The sequence below is a fragment of the Athene noctua genome, chromosome 3, assembly GCF_965140245.1.
Source record: "Athene noctua chromosome 3, bAthNoc1.hap1.1, whole genome shotgun sequence".
Classification (NCBI taxonomy): domain Eukaryota; kingdom Metazoa; phylum Chordata; class Aves; order Strigiformes; family Strigidae; genus Athene; species Athene noctua.
This window is the reverse complement of record NC_134039.1, coordinates 49,795,751-49,814,970: the sequence shown is the minus strand read 5'-3', so window position 1 is coordinate 49,814,970 and position 19,220 is coordinate 49,795,751. Positions and strand designations below refer to the sequence as shown.

Below are 19,220 nucleotides of genomic sequence, written 5' to 3'. Positions count from 1 at the left end.
CATCAGTTTGGAACATCTTTTTCGTCTTGTTGAGATTTTTAGTCTTATGTTTAAACTCTTGAATCTACTCATCTCAAGTCTTCAAAGTAAATCTTCCTTCAAGCCTTGAAAGTTACTTTACCAGGTTATCCCCTTCCATTTCTGTTGCTGCTTTGTTGGCCCTTCCCAAGGCATGGAACTACCTTATCTGAGTCTGAAGGGTTCCATTATTCCTTTTCTCATGGTGCAGTCTTCTGTTGTGACTCCCACAAGTATAACTTGTGAACACTTCATAATGTATTTCACAGGATTGTTCAACTTTGAAAAAGTTACTCTTTTATTTTTAATTTCCACTTTTCTTCTTACATCTGTTTTATCCTCTGGTGTGTTTCATTACAGATTTTTGCAAGCTTCTGATCATGTGTAGAGCATTTAGAGTTGCAAAACCTTCATCCTTGGAAGTTGTTACTGCAATACAGATGCAAGACAACATCCATCTGAGCATCTCCTATTTCTTAGTCAGATGGGCAGTAAATTGCCCCAAAGGTGGAAAAAACAAAAATTCATCAGGCAGTTAAAACTGAATAGTTAACCTGCAGCACCAGAAATTTGCTCCACACTTTAAGAGTATCTGTCTTTTCATAAAGATGTAATGCAAATACTTTCAGCTATATGGTATTTTCTTAAATATCCTGAATTCATTGCATGTCCTATGCCTAGGTATGAGAGTGCATTATCTTTTTAAATGTAGAAGTTCAGAAAATTCAATTAAGTATGGTACATTTTCTTCAATGGAGTAGAAGACAATGGGGAACATAACTTGCTTGAAGCTTTTTCATAGATGAAGGAAAGTATTCTTTTGAGTAAAACTAGAAAAGTATTGATATATAAGGCTGACACTTGTTAACTAGATCGTATTATGCCTGTCAGTAATTATTATTAAATTTACTTCTCTTTGTAGCATTTCATCTAGATAGAAGAAATTCACCACCAAACAGCTTGACACCATGTCTAAAGATTCGCAATATGTTTGATCCAGTTATGTAAGTAAAACCAGTTATCTGTATTTCTGTATTCATTTGGAAGGGTCTGTTCCTTTCTTCTGAGAGGGGTTTGGAAGAAGTGAGTAAACATGAATACTGTAAAAGAAACACATCGATTATAAAAAAAAAAATCTTCCTCAACATTTGTGAGAAGACATAAATAATCTTACTATCTGTCTTCTGTCCTTTGTTGTCTTGCTTTGTGTCTTTCGGTTACTTCTTGAAGAGTGTGGCATTTAGTCAAACTGCTTGGAGCAATGACTGATCTTTCACTATTAATTAATTTTGTAAATGTTCAATTGTATCACCTGCTGGGGAGACTCATGTGGCCTAACAACAGACTGTTAAGTTTCTGAACTATTTTTAAGTATTCTGGAGTATTTAGACGGTTACAGAGCTTGCACAGTTTCCATTTAAAAGGCTGAATTTAAATAATTTATTATTTTATGGCAGTCTGACTGCCTAGTTTTTAAGCAAATGGATTTTTATAGTTGGAAGTTTTAAACAAATTAGTGCAGAGTACTGGCTTCTAAGGCTCAGATACAATTCTAAAGTATGTACTGTGTATGAGTAAGCCTTGTTTCACATAGGAAGAGTTAAAGAAGTATAATTAATTTTTTTGTAGTCTTTTAAAGCTTCATCCACTCCATTATCCTGTTACACCCCATTGAGTGTGGACTAGATCATGTTAGGAGTTGGGGATTTAACACAGGTTATGCCAGCTAATCCCTTCTAATCTTTGAAGCCTGGTTTGTCCAGTGTAAAGATCATGGACCCCAGTAACTCCTCTGAAGTGATTTATTCCCTGACATGATTATATAAGGGAAAAATAAAGATGTTATACTGTTTTACAGAATAAAAGTGAGATGCTTGCTGGAACTGAAGAATTGAGAAGTCAAGTGGAAAAGCTATTGATTAGAATAGGGAATAACAGGAAGTAGGAGGGGACATTGGAGTATGGACACAAGTGACTGCAAAGTTTGGCTATATTTCTTCAGCTCTGTTTCACTACTTTTTCTAACCACACTTAATTACTTTAGTTCCTTGCCTTATTACTTGGAAATCTGTTAGCTAATTTAACTGAGGACAGTGTTATCCCTAGCACAGAGAAGTACTCTAAAAACTGAACTTTTCAGCACCTTTAAGACTTAATGGCCATTGTGGGCAGAGACCCCAACCATGGCTTCTTTCACAACTTTCAGTAGGGTGAGCAACACTGAATTTTAGGCATTGTTCTTGAGGCAAGTTGATCCTCCTGTAGGAGGATGAAATAAAAGATGAGATTTACTGAGAATTTTGGGTGAGATCAACATCCTTATTGTCTTTGCTACAAAGGAAACTTAATGAGCTATATTAATCAGAGCAGTACTGAAATGAATCCATTCCTGAAGTTTCACTTTAATATTTATTGGTATGCTCTGTTGGTTACTTTCTTGTTTCAAAATGTTAGCCGTTCAAATTGTCCACTGTTAATGGAACTAGTAACTGAGATGTTGTTTTTGTCAGAACAACCTCCCGTTATAGGCTATATCTTTGCTGTAAACTTCAGTGGTTTTTAGTACTGACCCAATCTGTGCCCAGCAAGGGCATTAAAAAAAAAAAAAAAAATAGACTAGAAGTTGTTCTCTTTTGACACTTCTCTTTACTGTCTGTGTCTGGTCAGCTGTTTTGAACAGTGTAACTTCTAATAAATTAGCTTTTTTGTAGACCTTTTCTTTTGGAAGTTTACCTAGCTCTGTTGCTGGAGTACTGGATTATAGTCATAGTGGGATACTTCTCAATTCCATATTGCATACCCCAGCCCATTCCTCTTCTGTGAGCTGTCTTGCAGAGGACTGCTGCTAAAGAAAGTCCTTTTTGTCACATGCTGGGAGCAATCTTAAAAAACCCCAAACAAAAATAAACCCCAAAACCTGCAGTGCAAGACAAACTCCTTTATTCAACTGCTTGTGTCAAAAGAGGATGGAGGTTTATGTTCCTGTCCCAGATCTGAAAGGGATGAATGCCTTCACTGACCACCTGAAACAGAATGTACCAGTGTATGTGATTACATTGGCAAGTACTGGTTTAGACATCCATAGGCATGGGTGCAAGGTATGTTTAACAAAATCAGTTTTTAGCTGCTTTTTAAATCAACCTATCGTATGCTAACAATAACTGACTAAGTATTTTTCAACAATGTGCCAGTAGGTGGTAAAAGCAGCCATCCACAACAGGTCTTTTGACCTTAGAATCATCTGGGGAGTGTACCAGTTAATTTGTATTTACTCTGTTAGCACTGATAAATAATCATCTTTCTACTGCCAAAAGTCAGAAGACTTATGTGGACATTGTGAACCCTCAGACTACAACAACCGATTTGAAGTTGAGTGTATGTTCTAGGCATTTACTATGCCAGACACAAACCTATTTTTAAAAATACCAGTCTAAGCATCATTTGGATAAGCCTGTTACAGTGTTTCTGCATCTACCACTAGGTGAAAAGAATGGTTCATAAAGCATAGGTAGTACTACTGCAAGAGTCGTATTGATAGCACATACACGTGCATGATCAGGGAACAGGAAGTCATTCCTTTTGGGGGCCTATTTCATTATGGGAAATCCACGTTAATTGATAACTCATCATGTCCCAGGTCTGCAAAACACAAAAAAGCAGACTAGGCTGAGAATGCACTTCTGCTTGGTGTTTAAACAGGAAATGAGCACTTGGGAGTAATGCAGTGACTTCAGTATTTGCAAACAGTACACAGCAGAAAAGATGATTGCTTACTCTTAACAATATGTTCTCTTATGGTAGCTGCCTTTCTGCTGATGACAGCATGCTTCTCAAGAAAACCTGGACACGAGTCCTGGTTTGGGAGGGAATGCACTGAAATCAAGATTTCATAGAATAGTTTGTTGGAGGGGAATTTTAAATGTCCTGGCTTTTGCAACTTGGAATTACTTTATTTCCCTAATATCCTGAGCACAGCATGTTACAAAATATGGTTTTTTACACTGTTAGAGAAGGGGAAGGAGATTAGATTCCTTTCATTTTGAGTTATCTAATAAAAAGAAAACACTTCGTCCAGCCTGAGTAGGGTGCACCTTCTCTTAAACATACAAGGTTTTAAATTGTAGGTGTTTCCTACTGGCCAGTCTCTCTCCTTATAGGACCTTAATTTGGAACTTCTTTGCAGCCTTGTGTCCCTCCCCCACTTTTGTTTGCTTGTTTATGTATGATCTGCCTGTTTAAGGGGTATCAGCTGGAAAGCGATCCTCTGACCAGTCAAGGTCAAATGACAGAAACAAACGCTGATATTCTGTGTTGCCAGAGTCCCTCAAGTATTGTGTTAGTGCCCTGCTTGAGAGATTTAAGTAACATCCCTGACCAATTAACTTCCCTATGTACATTCCATCCCTCCACCATGTTTTGTTTTTTTTTCATTAATAAGGGGGAAAGTAGATTAAATATTTCAAGAATTCTGGCTTTATGTAGAAGAAACTCTTTAAAACTACCCAAAGCTCTTGATAGTATTATTGAAAGAGTAAGTTCATTGTTTTTTGTGTAAAGACTATTCAGGCAGGCTTAAAGGTGTATTAAGACTTTTGAAATTGTTTTCCTTCTGCTTAGATTTATTTTACTAGAACCAGATAGTTCCTGCAGTACCTTCACAAAATTACATAGACTTTTGTATTCTCTAATGATGTATGGAAAGATTGATTAGTCTTGACAATAAAATATTTTTTGTGAAAAGCTCCCAAAACTAGAATCTGAATTTAATAACTTCTATTTCCGGATCTAGTTTAGTATGTTCTATCAGTACCCTCCAGGATGAATGTAATTTGATGCTTTGTTTGGGATAGTGAACAGTTATTTCAGTGATGAACAGTGTCTGCTGTTAGCTGAAAAGCTCCTCCAGCTTGCTTCTCCACCTTGCTGAAGCCTGACATGTAATGTTGCTTCTGTGACTGCTGGTAGAGGTGATACAGTAAAGGGGAAGAGGCCTTTAAGCTGTTGTCTTCCCCTGCTCTTCTTCCACTGCAGTAGGAACAGCCTAGGAGCGGCCTTCTCCTTGGAACAACAGCCATCCCATCCGAGCAGATGTGGGAAGGCGAGTTTATGACTACTTGCAGTTTCAGACAGGAAGGTGATGGCAGCCTGCTGGAAGGGGAGGACAAACTCCCCCGAATACAGATTATTCCTTTTGCTTATTAGAGCTGAATTTTCTAAAGTGGACCGTAGAACATAATTTACTGAATATTCAGTAGGTAAAGTACTAAATCTGTCCCAAAGGCATTTAACAGAAAATTATGTCAGTTTACAGAGAAACCAAACTCAGCGGGGAGGGATGAGATTGTTCTGAATGTTTAAAGAAATATGTGCTTAATTAAACGTTTAATTGTTTGCATAGGGAAATAGGTGATCACTGGCATCTAGCAATTCAAGAAGCAATCTTGGAGAAATGCAGTGATAATGATGGAATTGTTCATATTGCTGTTGACAAAAATTCACGTGAGGTGAGTGTTTTTCCAGTAACATCTTAATGCTTGGTTTATCCTTGTCTGTTGGACTTTAAAAATCACCCAAACCTCTCTTTCTTAATACAGGGTTGTGTATATGTCAAGTGTCTCTCTCCAGAATATGCTGGAAAGGCTTTCAAGGCATTACATGGCTCTTGGTTTGATGGTAAGGAATGGGGGTTTATAACAAAGCATGGGTAGAAATGACAGAAGATGGGTGCAAGCTGGAGTTCTTTTAAATGGTGAAATGTTTTATATCTAAGTATTGAGCTGTAACAAAAACTGTATCTCTTCAGTAGTCATCACCTGGGAAGTTAATTATAGTATAATGATGTGTTTGTGTATTATGTCCTGAAACAAAATGTAGTAATACTGAACTCGAAGGTTTCTCTTTTCCTATTTCTTTGCCTCAGGAAAGCTGGTAACAGTAAAATACCTGCGACTAGATCGATATCATCATCGTTTTCCCCAGGCTCTTACTTGTAACACTCCACTGAAGCCATCAAACACACACATGAACTCTATGTCACATCTGCGTCTTCGGACGGGCACAACTAATTCTCAGGGAAGTTCCTGAGAAGACTTTCTACAATTGGTAGGACTGTTACTTGCAACAGGAATTTTCCTGTTTGGCTGCCGTCTTCCTTTTTTAGTGCTTTTTGTATGTAATACTTTAATGAATTAAATAAAAGTTTGAACGTTCCAAAAATCTTGTTTCCAAAGGGATTTAGCAATGAGGCAGTAATACTGAGCTGACAAAAAAGAAAAGAAATTGCCTCAGGAAGTTTTCCGGGGCTATAGTAAACCAATGCATTTAAGTTTTGCATGAGGAATACCGAATTCATTATACATTTGCAGATGTGGTGACTGTATTTTTGCACCAAGAAGTGTTTTTAATAATACAAAAGCATGGAGAAGAGATGACTTCCTGTATTTCCATAGTTTCCTGTGAAATAATCTTGTGGGTATTTTGTAACAAACAACCTACAGTTCCTGATGGTGAATAAGTTAAAGAAATTTTTTTCAGTCAATATTAGTTTTTTTGTTGCTGTATAAGAATCTTTTTCTGCAGCTAGGGTATGGGGAAAGTTAATCTGGCATTAGTGGTTGCATATAAGTGTGAGGGAAAACGAACTGAATGCGGACGTGCTACAGTTTGTATATAAATGTAAATGCTGGTGGCGGCAAAAATGGTTGTGTTCTGTGAGGATGTCTGCATTGAAGCAGTGAATAAGCTTCCTATTTTATTCAAAACCTAATGTTTTATATGGTTTTGGCTTTACCGTGACAAGAAGCCAAATACCTTAAAGTGTTAGATACAGGTTAAATATCTTTTATAGGTTTTATATTAAAGTACCTGACTGATTTTGTGTAAAAGGTCTGATACCAATTGTAATGAATTCAAATTTGTGAGCAATAAAGAAGCAATTGGCAGATACTGGAAAAATATTTTGTGAAAAGCTGTATTTATTATTACAATTGCCAGGGCTGTGACAAAATACCATTGGGATGAAGTGATTTTCCCAATACATTATAACTTGTTTTAATGAACCAGTTACCTGTTAAAATTTTAAAAGGTACATACTTCCTTGCAACAATTTTGGCTGATGCGAACTACAACTACAGCTGATAGCAAATCTTGTGATTCCAAGCTTGTAAATTTACTAACATTTACCTAAAGTACAAAATTGTTGCTGAGAAGCTTAGTTGCAAATCTAAGATTACTGGCTTTACTAATTGCCATTCCAACAACAATTTTATGTAGTTATCCAGCTGAATATCCTGTAGGAGGTGAGACTGGAAGCACACCAGTCCCACGAATTTTACTGAAACTCACTTTACTTTGTAGATATGATGGATTTGCAGCATGAACTTGCACAAATAATGCACGTTTTTCTTATGGTTAAGTAAACATGATGCACACTATTCTGCAACAGAAAATCCTATTGTGCCTTACCTTTGTGCTTTTGTGGGCACCATGTTTATTATTGGAGAGTTTGTTAACCGAAAAGTTTTAAATCCTCAGTTTTATGTCTCAGATGCTAATGAATGAGTATATATAATATATAATCAGCCATGCAGAATTCTACTTACCAAGGACAAGTACATATTTTTGATGGGTAAGTAGATTGTGCCAGGTCTGGTAGATTTTGAGTTTTACTATATACATATATGTATATGTATAATATACATGTATATGTATTATATATATGTATATAAACTAATTTTGTTGTATTTGATGTGCATCATAGTGATTTGTTAACCTGACCTTAGTGACCCCATCTTGTGACCTGTTGCAAGAGTGAATGTAAAAATAGTTGTGGCATTTTAAAAGGTCGCCTCGATGCAAATGCATCTATCTTGCTTCTAAAATATATTTCTTGTAAACACTGTACATTTTATTATTGTAATATGTACTATTATGCAGCTTATTTTACCTTAAACTGTTAAGTTGACCAATATCCCTTCCTGCAAGACAGATGGGAATGTGTACAATACCTGAACATTTGAGAAAAATCAGATGTTTGTTGTAATTTGTCACTCTGTCCTGTAAAAAAAAAAAAACAAACAAAAAAACCAAACCAAACTCAAATTAAAGGTTTATTAGGGGTTTTTATATGTGTCTCACCTTCTAGATATTTGGATGTCTCTGACTTGAATGCTTTTATCATCTGTGGAGGAGGGGAGATTCATTCATCATAGCCACCTAACTTTCAATGTTTGTTGGGGTGTGAAGCTGAACAGGTGCTACTGTGAGATGAAATGCACAACCAAGCTTCACTTAAAAGTCTGTCAGCTTGAAAATTGGCCAGATTTTGTACCTAGAGAGTGCAGAGACATTACCTTGGTTTCTCAGTCCAGGGGAGGCCATGTCTGACCTGTTAAACGACAGATGTGAAGAGTCTCACCCTTATGTTTTCATCTTATTTCTTGTGTTTTTGAGATAGAATCCCTTTGAGGACTTTTTCTGATAGACTAACAGAAAATATAAGCGCTTTTTTTCTGGCATTACATTTATACTATGCTGTTGATGATTTGTATTTGAAGGGTTGTGTGGTAGAAGAACCAAAGAATGGTGTGCAAGTCATAGAATGATCATAGAATGGTTTGGATTAAAAGGGAAATTAAAGACCATTTAGTTCCACCCCCACTCCCAGGGGCAGGTTTTCTATTAGACCAGGTTCTTCAAAGAACACTGCCAGGGAGGGGCATCCATAACTTATCTGTGCAACCTGTTCCAGTGTCTCACCACCCTCACAGCAAAGAATTTCTTTGTTACACCTAATCTAAATCTACCCTCTTTTAGTTTAAAACTGTTACCCCTCATCCTATCCCTACACTCCCTGGTAAAGAGTCCCTTTCCCATCTTTCCTGTAGGCCTCCTTTAAGTACTGGAAGGCTGCTGTAAGGTCTCCCTGGAGCCTTCTCTGGGCTGAATAACCTCAGCTCTCTCAGCCTGTTCTCATAGGGAAGGTGCTCGAGCCTCTGATCATCTTCATGGCCTCCTCCAGACTGCTCCAACAGGTCTGTGTCTTTCTTGCACTTGGGGGGGGGGAGGGCCCAAAGCTCAACACAGTACTCCAGTGGGTGTGTGTATGTGCCTTACATGAACAGAAGGGGAGAATCACCTTACTCGTCCTGCTGGCCATTCTTCTATTGGTGTAGCCCAGGACACGGTTGGCTTTCTGTGCTGTGAGTGCACATTGCTGGCTCACAGTCAGTTTTCCATCCACTAATACCCCCAAGTCCTTCTCCACCGGGCTGCTCTCAATCTGCTCATCATCCAGCCTGTATTTGTGCTCGGGATTGCCCCAACCCATGTGCAGGCCCTTGCACTTGGCCGTGTTGAACTTCATGAGGCTTGCACAGTCCCACCTCTCAAGCCTGTCGGGGTCCCTGTGGATGGCATCCCTTCCCTCCAGTGTGTCGAGTCCATTACTTAATGTGCATTTTTACCCAGCTCAATTATAGCTCTTCCTTGTGGAAGGGGAGTGGGAGGAGGGAGAATTTTACTATAATTTTCTCTTTTTTTTTTAAAGCTGTGCAAGGTGGGCTATAAGACCTGTCTTTAATTTCGCTGTCTGTGATGAAGTTGGATCAGTCACTCGGGTTCTGGCCGCAAGTGGGAGCCGCGGGCCGGAGCCGTCACGCCCCGCGGAACGGCGGCGGCTGCCGCCAGGCTGATAGATACCGCCGCCAGGCTGATGCCCCCCGCCTGGCACCCCTCACGCCCGTGGGGGTGGGTCAGGGCCGCGGCGGGGCTGCCTCGGCTCGCCAAGCGGGGCCCGGCGCCCCGCTCCCCCCCGCCCCCTTCGGAACAGCAGGGAGAATATTTTTAGAAAGGCCGAGAGCGGCTGGGTTGGCCTTCCCGAAGCACACCCTGTAAGCCAAAGGACACCGAGCCCCGGACATGCTGCAGTGGCGGGACGGTTCGGGGTCCCAGCGCCGTTCTTGCCGTGCCGGGCGGGCGGGCGGGCGGCGGGTGTCTCCCGGTCTATGTTCTTATTTGGCGTTGGCCGCCGGTGCCCAGGAATTTCCCGTCATGCTCCCCGGGCGGCGGGCCCGTCACTGCGATCCCGGGGGGCGGGGGGGCCTGGGCCGCTCGCTCGCTCCCTCGGGCCTCTCCTCATGCGCGCTGCGCCGCCGCCGCTCCTCTCCGCGCTCTGTCTGGCGCTGGCGGCCGCCGCAGGAGCCGCAGGTAGGAGCTGCGCCGCCCCGGCGGGCAGCCGGCCCTCCGCTGGTCCCCCGCCGCCGGGAGGACGGGCCGGGGGCTGCGGCGGGGGCGAGGGGAGGGGCGCCCCGGCGGCGCGGGGGGCCGGGCCGCACCTGCCGCGGATGGGGCGGGGGAGGGGAGCGAGGAGCGGGTCCCCGCTGAGGGGGACCCCCCCGGGCCCTGCCGGCAGCGGGGGGCTGCGGCCGGTGCGCGGGTTGCGCCCCGCTTCACGGAGCGAGCCCCCGAGGGGGGTTGCGCTCCCACCGTCCCGGCCAGGCCGCCGCGGCCGCCGCAGCGCCTGAGCTCCGGGCTGCGGCGCGCAGAGCCCCGGCCCCGGCCGTCCTGGGCTGCGGCTGCGGTGCGGCTGCGGACTCGGAAGCGAGGTGAATAGTTCCTGGGGTGTGCGGGGGGTACTCGGCTTGGGGAGGCAGCGCTTGGCCGAGGATAAATGAGTCCAGTTCTGCTGCGGTCGCCTTCTCGGTAAATTGGGCTCCTCGGTCAGAAAGCGAGCTTAAACTTCACGTAGGCTTTGGGAATTCGGTCGTGTTTTTCTAAGGGGGCTCAGTGCGCTCGCTCGCTGCGTTTATATTCCACTGCTGACAAACAGAGTTGATGCATGCAAAAAACAAAGTATAATTTATTTCTTACTGTCTCCTTTCCAGTTCAGTGTAGCAGTACTTGGTGCATCTCTAATATTCCTGGAAATAGAAATGAGACTCAATTAATCTTCCTTTAATATTTGACAAATCTGCTATAAATGCTGGCTTTCCTGCTCGAGTTGAAAGTCTAGTCACCCTCTTCTTGGAATAAAGACTGTCTGAAGGTGCAGTGATCTTAAATAGGGAGGACCATGTATTAAAAATATTAAATCTAAAGATAGAGATGTACAGGTAAGGCTAGATGCCTTCTGTTACGTAGCAATAAACGTCAGATCGGTAAGAGTTCTGACCTTAAACGCAGCTTTTAGGAAAGTATAGAGTTACATTACGTATGTCATGCTTTTAGTTCTTTCTCCTTTAAGCTTCCCGTTGTTACTATTAAAATGGTTCTGAAACTGTTCTTTTGAAAGATAGGTGTCAGAATGAGGTATCTGCAATAGGCAGATACTTTGCCTTACCGATGCAGCTTGTTTATAGCAAGAGGTCTGTAAATGGAAGAGTCAGCTCCACTCCCACTATGGCACAGTGCCATTCATCCGAGTACAGCCTTTAATGTTTAGAACTTGTCCTGCTTATGTTCTTGCCCTCACTGAATTAACACAAGTGTTTGCCGTCTTGTTTGCTGATGATTCCCAACTTTTTATTGTGCTGCTGCGTGCCTTTGCAGTTTGTCATGATCCCTTGTCTGCCAAATTTGGTTGGTAACAGTGCCCTTTAAGTCTGATTCTGGAAGTAGTTTCCATTAGTTTCCATGTGGCTTATCATCTTAATCAGACAGCTGCTTGTAGTTTCTAAAAGAATTGCCAGCCTTACTGTAGACATGGCTTATTTTAGAACAGTATTTCTTAATTGTCTGTTAAAATTTTTGTAGGGAATTAAATATAGTGAATAGCTTAACCAGAGTTACTAAATAATCCTAGAATTCAGAGATGAAAGTTTTTGTGGTTTTTTTTTTTAATAAAGTTCTGAGTTGATTTCTCAAAACCACTCAAGTTACTGAGTTAAGCCACATATAGTTTAGTCCAAAAAGCGGTTGGTGGGTCCTTTTCCTGTCTGAAATTCCTCGGATCTTTATAATACATATTTGAAAAGATCGTTTAGGAGGGAAAAAAAATTCTATTTTTCCTCCAAAAGCACAATCTTTAAAAATAGTGCCTTTGTATATGGGGTAATGTTTCTATATTCAGTAGTAAAGCCATATAAAGCAGTTGATCCTAGGCAAAAAGAAAATCTTTTGACTGAAAGACCTTGCTTATTTTTCCAAGTGGTGGCGGTTAAACACTCCCACAGGGATTTATTTGGCTAATACGGACTTTTATGTTTGTACATACCATAAGAATCCCTTACAGCCCTTCGATAAGGGAAACTTGCATGTGCGAAGATATTTGGTCCTTTGCCCTGATATTTATGAAGGTATGGGAGGATTTTGTTTACCTACTCACATTTTGTCAGCTTTGTAAGATGATACTTGTTTCTGTATCGCTGAAGGTCCAGCCTGTTTATTACATGAGAAATGCTAGAAAATGAAAGTTCCCTTTTAGGTGGCTTGTTAAAGGTTCCTTTGTTGTTTATTTTAAAAGATGGGAAAATAGGAGAGTGAAGGGGGAGAGAAGAGATTGCTCTGTTAAGGATTTAATCTTCTCAGCCAGGTTAAGAAGTCTGCCTGTCTACATCTGACTGGCATCGCTAGAAGCCAGCAATGCAGTGAAGCCATCCAGTTTTGAGATAGCTCTGTTGAGTTGCATAATTCAAGTGAGTGTGCCCTCATTTCCAGAGCAATTCTTAAGCTACGCACAACATTTTATTAGTCATAGATAGGGAATATGGTCCTCTTTTCCCCTTTCTATTCTTTTTCTTCTTTCATTAAAAATTTCAGTTTTGGCAGCGCACAGTCTATGAATTTAAGCTGATGGAAAGGTAGGATAAACTATCAGTCTAATTATAGCTTGGTCTAGCCCTGATTTGTTAAAGGGTTCCTTAGCCAAAAGACCCCCAGAAAAATGGACCCTCAAATTCCTGGTGTATTTATGACAGTGTGTTTAGGAATTATTGTAGAATAAAGTCAGGTATGAATTTATATTTCCTTGAGTAACTCTGAAGTTGGTATGCTTATTTTGGAACAGACTGCAAGGCTAGATGGAAATAGGGTGTTTCTTGATCTGGAATAATTGTGTCCATACATGGAGTTATTTGGAGGCTACTTCTCAATACAAGTCAGAGAGTCAGAGGTCTTCAAAACAACAACAAAAAACATGCTAGATTTTGGGGCATTTTTGGTTTGGTTTTTTTTTTAGTGTCTCACAGGGTGAGAAGTGGCTACAGATTAACTTCCCCTTTCCTCATTTTTGTCGCTTCTGTAGGCTTGTATTATTATCTTTTTGTATGCTTCATTTACCTCAGAAGGTTCTTAGGTTCCCGGTAAGATTCCCAGTATTGATATGTACTAGCTAAAAAACCAAAAAGCACAAAACTAAAGATTGAAGTCCTCTCCATGGAAATATGTGAATGTATAACCAACTAGCAGCATCTTAAAAGTAATTACCAACCAACCACTTAAGAAAAGGAAGGGAGCACATATTGCATCATTAACTTCTACCAGAAGATGAAGAATGTCATTATGGGTTTTAATGGGGATTTTTGTGCCTTAATCAGTGAAGATGGTGATCCTTATGCTTTGCCTGGAAATAGGGTAGAAGAATTCTTTGGGAACCCCGCTGATGGTGAGATAACTAGGAATTATAATTTATCTGCTTAACTCCAGCCTTCTGGTTCTCATTTAGGAACATCAGTTCCAATAGCATTATCTGAAAGCCACGCAATCTAGCAACTGTTACTGGGAATAAAGAGACTGTTCTCAGTAAGGACTTTAAGAGGAATTGAACAGTACTAGCCCAAAACAGGCAAGAACAATGCTTAAATTTATAAGGTGCTAACACAATTTTCTGTCTTCACAGACTTAAGTTACAGTTTAGCATGTTTTATAATATGATTAATAGCATAAGTGCTTCTTCATTTCGACAGAGCAGTGAAAATGATCTTTCCAGTAAGTTTTGTGTTTAAACATCCTTCAGCTTTTGAGTGTTGCACAGACAAAGTCTATGGATGGGACTTCTGCAGAGCTCCCCAGTTCGCTCTTTCCTTTAGGTAGCATCTGAGCATTGGGATTAATGATTTATTTGAAACGTGGGCAGCAGTTTAGCAAAATGTATGTAGTGTGCTAATGCATTGTTTTGTTGGAAAGTGTTACTACATTCAAGAAATGTTAAGAGTAACGTTGTGCATGGCATTTGGAAATATTTCCCCAGGGATCCCTTTAAATCTTGTGTTCCTCCAAGCAGGGACAATGCCTGTGCGTTTCACCTGATGGAAAACAAATCCCTGTTGCCAGGGGGTAACAATAGCGCTGATGGAAAGTGGCTGCCAAATGCCACTGCTTTCAATCCGACCACACAATGAAAATGGAAAAAAAACCCAAACAGCACAAGGAACCTTAGCAGCTTCCTGGGGAAGTGATCTGTGCCGGTCATCACCAAAAGAAAAGAGCCCAGAAAGTGTTCAGTCTGGCTGCAGGATTGGTTTGTTCATGTTCTTCTCCGTTCCCCAGTGTGTGGTTCTCAGGGGAAATCCACAGGCGAGGCTGTGCCTCCAGCTGCACACATACACAGAGGATGTAGGTGATCTTAACAACTTCAAGGACCTGTGTGGTGCGTTGGCTGGGGTGAGAACCCCATGGATGTCCCTTGAAGCTCATGCAGCAGTTGTTCGGCAGCATAGTGAGTCTGACCTTGGGTTTCCTGCAACTGGTGCAAGAGCAAGCATTGGTTTGATGTAAAGGTAACTACTTGCTCAAATCGGCTAATAAAAATGGCTAACTTTATACAAGCAGGCTTTGCCACCTGGGGCAGATTGTCACCATCCTGCTGCTGGGAGGAAGCTTGATATTAAACATAATACCAATGCAGATCCCTCCTTATGTGTCCTGATGACGAGCAGTCACAGCTTACACCCAGTTCAAGTTGAATTTGTGCTAGTGAGTGCTCCAGCAGTGCACTGATTTGGTGTTAAGTATGCTGAAACCGTACTTGCAGATCAGATTGGTTAGGCTTCTACTCCCTCAACACCAATGGCACTGTCAGTAGCCACAGCATAAGTTTGAGGGAGAGAAGGGAGTAAGACAGAAACAGATGCATAGGCTGCCAGTTCTGGTGGAAAAGTTGAGGTGGATCAGCCAGCTGTGTGAAGTTAAAGTCCTGAGGTGAAAATTCAGAAACTCCACAAATAAAGTGATTTGGGTTTTCTATAGATTTATCATCTCTGCTTTTGAATGGCTGCAGAAAAAGAAAATAAGCCCTGTTGGTCAAAGCCTTAGTATTTAACTGCTTGCTGTGGGAATTGTACCTTTAGACTGTTTCCTCATTTTTTTTCTGGGTTTTTTTGGTTGGGTTTTTTTGGTTGGGGTTTTTTTTTCAGGATTAAAACCAGTATTTCATTAAATTGCATGCATATATGGTAGAAAAATACACTGTTCTGACAGTACACCTTTTAACATCTCTTTTCATGAGAAACCAAATTGTCTGTGTACATGCTTGTTCTGCATGCTCTTGCTTTTACTTAAAAGGAAGCACATGTAAGGGACAAGATCTCCACTGACTTGTCTAGCTAATTAGTGGCTCGCTCTAGAAGGGACCCACGAGACGCTGCTGGTTTCTAATCTTCTACAGAACCTGTCATCCCTCATTCAAAACGACAAGGCAGCTTTGCTATGTGCCTCTGAGCTTGAGAGAGGTGCAGGATTGCACCAAACCATTTTAGCGGTTGTTGAACCATGCTGGGAAGGATTACAACAGATACTTTGAAGTATTTCAAGCACTGCACTCTGCCTGTGAAGTCCTTTAAAATGTGAAATACAGTAGCTGTCTGGGGGAAAATAAGCCTTTTTTGTTGCTCTGTTACATATGAGTTGCAGAGCAGCACATTTTTATCTAATGACAGTCCAGTAATAACTATGACGGTAATACAGACGGTGTAATAGCTGAGTGATGTAATGCAATTTAAGAAAAGATGCAGGTTTTCAGAGCATTATCCCATCTCCACCATCACTCTTGTAGCCTAAACAAACCAAGTTCTTAAAATATTTTTGTGGGGATTTGGTTTTCTGAGCCACTTTTTTTTTTTTAATTTATTTCTCCTCTGGACTTTCCTCAATTGTCTCTGTCCTATGCCCCAAGCCAGCAGGGCATTCCAGCGGATACCTCACTGCTGCTCCTGAGAGCAGATTTCCTCCCCAGCCCCTGCTATTATGTATTATGCTTCTGTTTCTAATAAACTCTAGATTATAATTTGCGCTTTTTTTTTAATAGTTTCACACTGTTGGCTCAATTTATTGTCACTGTAACCTTGACATCGTTTTCTGCAGTACTTTGGCTGGCCTGGTATTCAGCCTCTTGGTTTTGTGCATTTGAGGATTTCTTTTAAAGTCCAAATGTGGTTCTTTGTACTTGGCTGTATTGAATTTAATGTGATTTTTTTTTTTACCATTTCTCCGATTTATTAAGACCATCTTCAGTTCTGCTCAGGTCTTTGGAGTGTTTCATGCTCCTTGCAGGTTGGTGGCTCAGCAGTTTTAGTAAGACTAATTGCTGGGTTTTGTCCCTAGTCAGTGGGAGAAGCACTGAATCAAGTGTGATTTTTCAAGCAGCAATGCACCTATGTTGCAGGACCTTGATCCACAAGCAAGGTGCTTCTCCCTTTTGCTCTGTCAAAAAGTATTTTATATTTGAGATCTGTTGGATTTACTCTTTCTTTCTGCCTGTAGAATAGAAGGAAAGAAGGAAAAGTATGTTCGTTGATGGGGTTAGATTTTGGCAAGTCCATCTTGGTAGCTTACTGCTTTCTAATTTATGGATTGTTTAATAATTTGTTTCAAAAGCTTTCTGGGTGTTGAAGGTAGGCTTATGGCCATTTAATTCACCAATCACTCTTTTCTCCTGTTTTAAAAATGGATGTTGTGAGCTTATTCCTGAGCTTTTGGAAAGGCAAAAGCATTTCAGAAATCCTGCAAGGTGACTGCTCTTTTCTGAATGATTGCCACATCTTGTTTCCGAAACACTGTAGGATAAATTTCCTAACCTGTCAGCGGAGGAAGAGCAACCTCAGACAAAGGTTGCAGACACACAAGATAGCTCTATCATCCAGGAATATAATGATTCAGCATTACTGTGCCTAATTTCTGGTGGTCAGCCACATGTTTATCCAGCTAAAGCACCTGAAGTGAGTTCATGAGAAGGAAGGCTTGATAGATGTTGATAAAGTGTGTGTGCTCAAAAAAAAATGCAGCTTCAGCAACTTAATTGGCAAGATAGTTCATTACAAATTCAGGTGGCTGTCATGCTCCATGTCTGTGTGCAGAGGAAGGTGTGTGCAACAGATTTCAGCACTTTGAAATTAGTCACTGCAGCTACTTCAGATGATTACCTCTGTTGTTTCTTAAAAAAAATCCTTGAAATATACTGCTATGGAATGTCATCTGGGCAGTCAACTGATTTCCAACCTGATAATCTGTTACGTGCATTGCTTTCTTTGTATTGTGTTACAGAGAAATTTGCTGATGGACTTAACTGATTATAGCTTATGGTTTATTAATTCTCTTATTTGTTTTGCCTAGCAACTACATAACATTTCCAAACATCTAGATAAATTCTTTCTGTGAAGATCTATTTAAGTACACATATAAATGTAAGAGAATGAGTCTTTCTGCACATTCATACCAGTGCTATGAAAATAACACACTGAACAAATATATCAGAATTCTAAACAGTAAACAGTAAGTAGAAAGTAAAAAAGTAGACATAGGGTGGGTACATCCTTTGTTGTTTTATTTTGATAAGGTGTGCTGAAGGCTCGCATGCTCAGCACTGAGATGTGCTGAAGTAAACTGGGGGGAGGAGAAGGGTCCTGAGGGGGACTGAGGATGCTGTGGGGGCATGGCTCAGTTGCCAAGGAATTTCTAATGTGTCAGAGTGGGGTGAAATGTAAAGGACCAAGAGGCACTCCCGATGTTTTAAGTGTTAGATTTCCTTTTTTGGAGTGTGAGTCCAAGTAGGACAGAAACAAACTGCATTTTGGGGCAAGGCTTAATAAGGTTTCTGACAGCAGGCTTTGGCGGGAGGGGGCTGCCTGCGGGTGCTGCGCTGCTGCAGGAAGTGGAACAGATCTCGCTTTTAAGAACAGATTATGCAAAGAAAACATCCAAATTTATCTTAAAATATTGATCCAGACGGGAAGCTGAACTACAAAGCCTTGAAACTAGCAAAAGGCTGAGGGAAGAGTAAAACGAACTTTTGGTGGCTGCATTGTTTCCCCCTGTGACCCTCCAAACGGGACGAGCTGATCCAAGCCATGTGCCAACCTTGTGAGCCAGCGCCGCGGGCATGGGCAGCCCTGGCCTGGGTGTTTGGGGGGCTCTGTACAGGACTGCAGGGCCTGTGCATCTGGGGGGCTCTGCGCAAGACTGTGGGGCTGCTGACAGTCCTGGCGTGTGTGTCTGGGGGGGCTCGGCGCAGGAGTGCAGGGCCTGTGTGTCTGGGGGGACTCTGTGCGGGACTGCGGGGCTGCTGCCAGCCCTGGCGTGTGTCTTGGGGGGCTCTGTGCGGGACTGCGGGGCTGCTGCCAGCCCTGGCGTGTGTCTTGGGGGGCTCTGTGCGGGACTGCGGGGCTGCTGCCAGCCCTGGCGTGTGTCTTGGGGGGCTCTGTGCGGGACTGCGGGGCTGCTGCCAGCCCTGGCGTGTGTCTTGGGGGGCTCTGTGCGGGACTGCGGGGCTGCTGCCAGCCCTGGCGTGTGTCTTGGGGGGCTCTGTGCGGGACTGCGGGGCTGCTGCCAGCCCTGGCGTGTGTCTTGGGGGGCTCTGTGCGGGACTGCGGGGCTGCTGCCAGCCCTGGCGTGTGTCTTGGGGGGCTCTGTGCGGGACTGCGGGGCTGCTGCCAGCCCTGGCGTGTGTCTTGGGGGGCTCTGTGCGGGACTGCGGGGCTGCTGCCAGCCCTGGCGTGTGTCTTGGGGGGCTCTGTGCGGGACTGCGGGGCTGCTGCCAGCCCTGGCGTGTGTCTTGGGGGGCTCTGTGCGGGACTGTGGGGCTGCTGCCAGCCCTGGCGTGTGTCTTAGGGGGCTCTGTGCGGGACTGTGGGGCTGCTGCCAGCCCTGGTGTGTGTCTTGGGGGGCTCTGTGTGGGACTGCGGAGCTGCTGCCAGCCCTGGCGTGTGTGTCTGGGGGGGCTCGGCGCAGGAGTGCAGGGCCTGTGTGTCTGGGGGGGGCTCTGTGCGGGACTG

The 19,220-nt window shown here is 42.5% G+C and overlaps 2 protein-coding genes across 5 annotated transcripts in view; both read left to right on the top strand.

The window, feature by feature from the left end:
• Positions 1 to 8,142, top strand: part of LEMD3 (LEM domain containing 3) — a 54,205-nt gene extending 46,063 nt beyond the window's left edge. For both annotated transcript variants that reach the window (XM_074902935.1, XM_074902934.1), the window contains 4 exons: positions 941 to 1,022; positions 5,417 to 5,522; positions 5,613 to 5,691; positions 5,939 to 8,142. In XM_074902935.1, coding sequence (XP_074759036.1) covers positions 941 to 1,022; positions 5,417 to 5,522; positions 5,613 to 5,691; positions 5,939 to 6,102 — 431 coding nt within the window. In that variant the 3' untranslated portion in view covers positions 6,103 to 8,142. The remainder of the gene's footprint in view (positions 1 to 940; positions 1,023 to 5,416; positions 5,523 to 5,612; positions 5,692 to 5,938) is intronic.
• Positions 8,143 to 9,846: 1,704 nt separating this feature from the next.
• The window catches only part of MSRB3 (methionine sulfoxide reductase B3), an 87,186-nt gene continuing 77,812 nt past the window's right edge, over positions 9,847 to 19,220 (top strand). Inside the window, exon 1 of one of the 3 annotated variants that reach the window (XM_074902932.1) lies at positions 9,847 to 9,908. Coding sequence is in view for 1 of the 3 variants with exons in the window: in XM_074902933.1 (XP_074759034.1) it covers positions 10,155 to 10,224 (70 nt within the window). In the remaining 2 variants the exon portion in view is untranslated. Of the gene's footprint in view, positions 9,909 to 10,101; positions 10,225 to 19,220 lie in introns of those variants that run through there. The other 2 variants (XM_074902933.1, XM_074902931.1) reach the window with 2 other exon arrangements.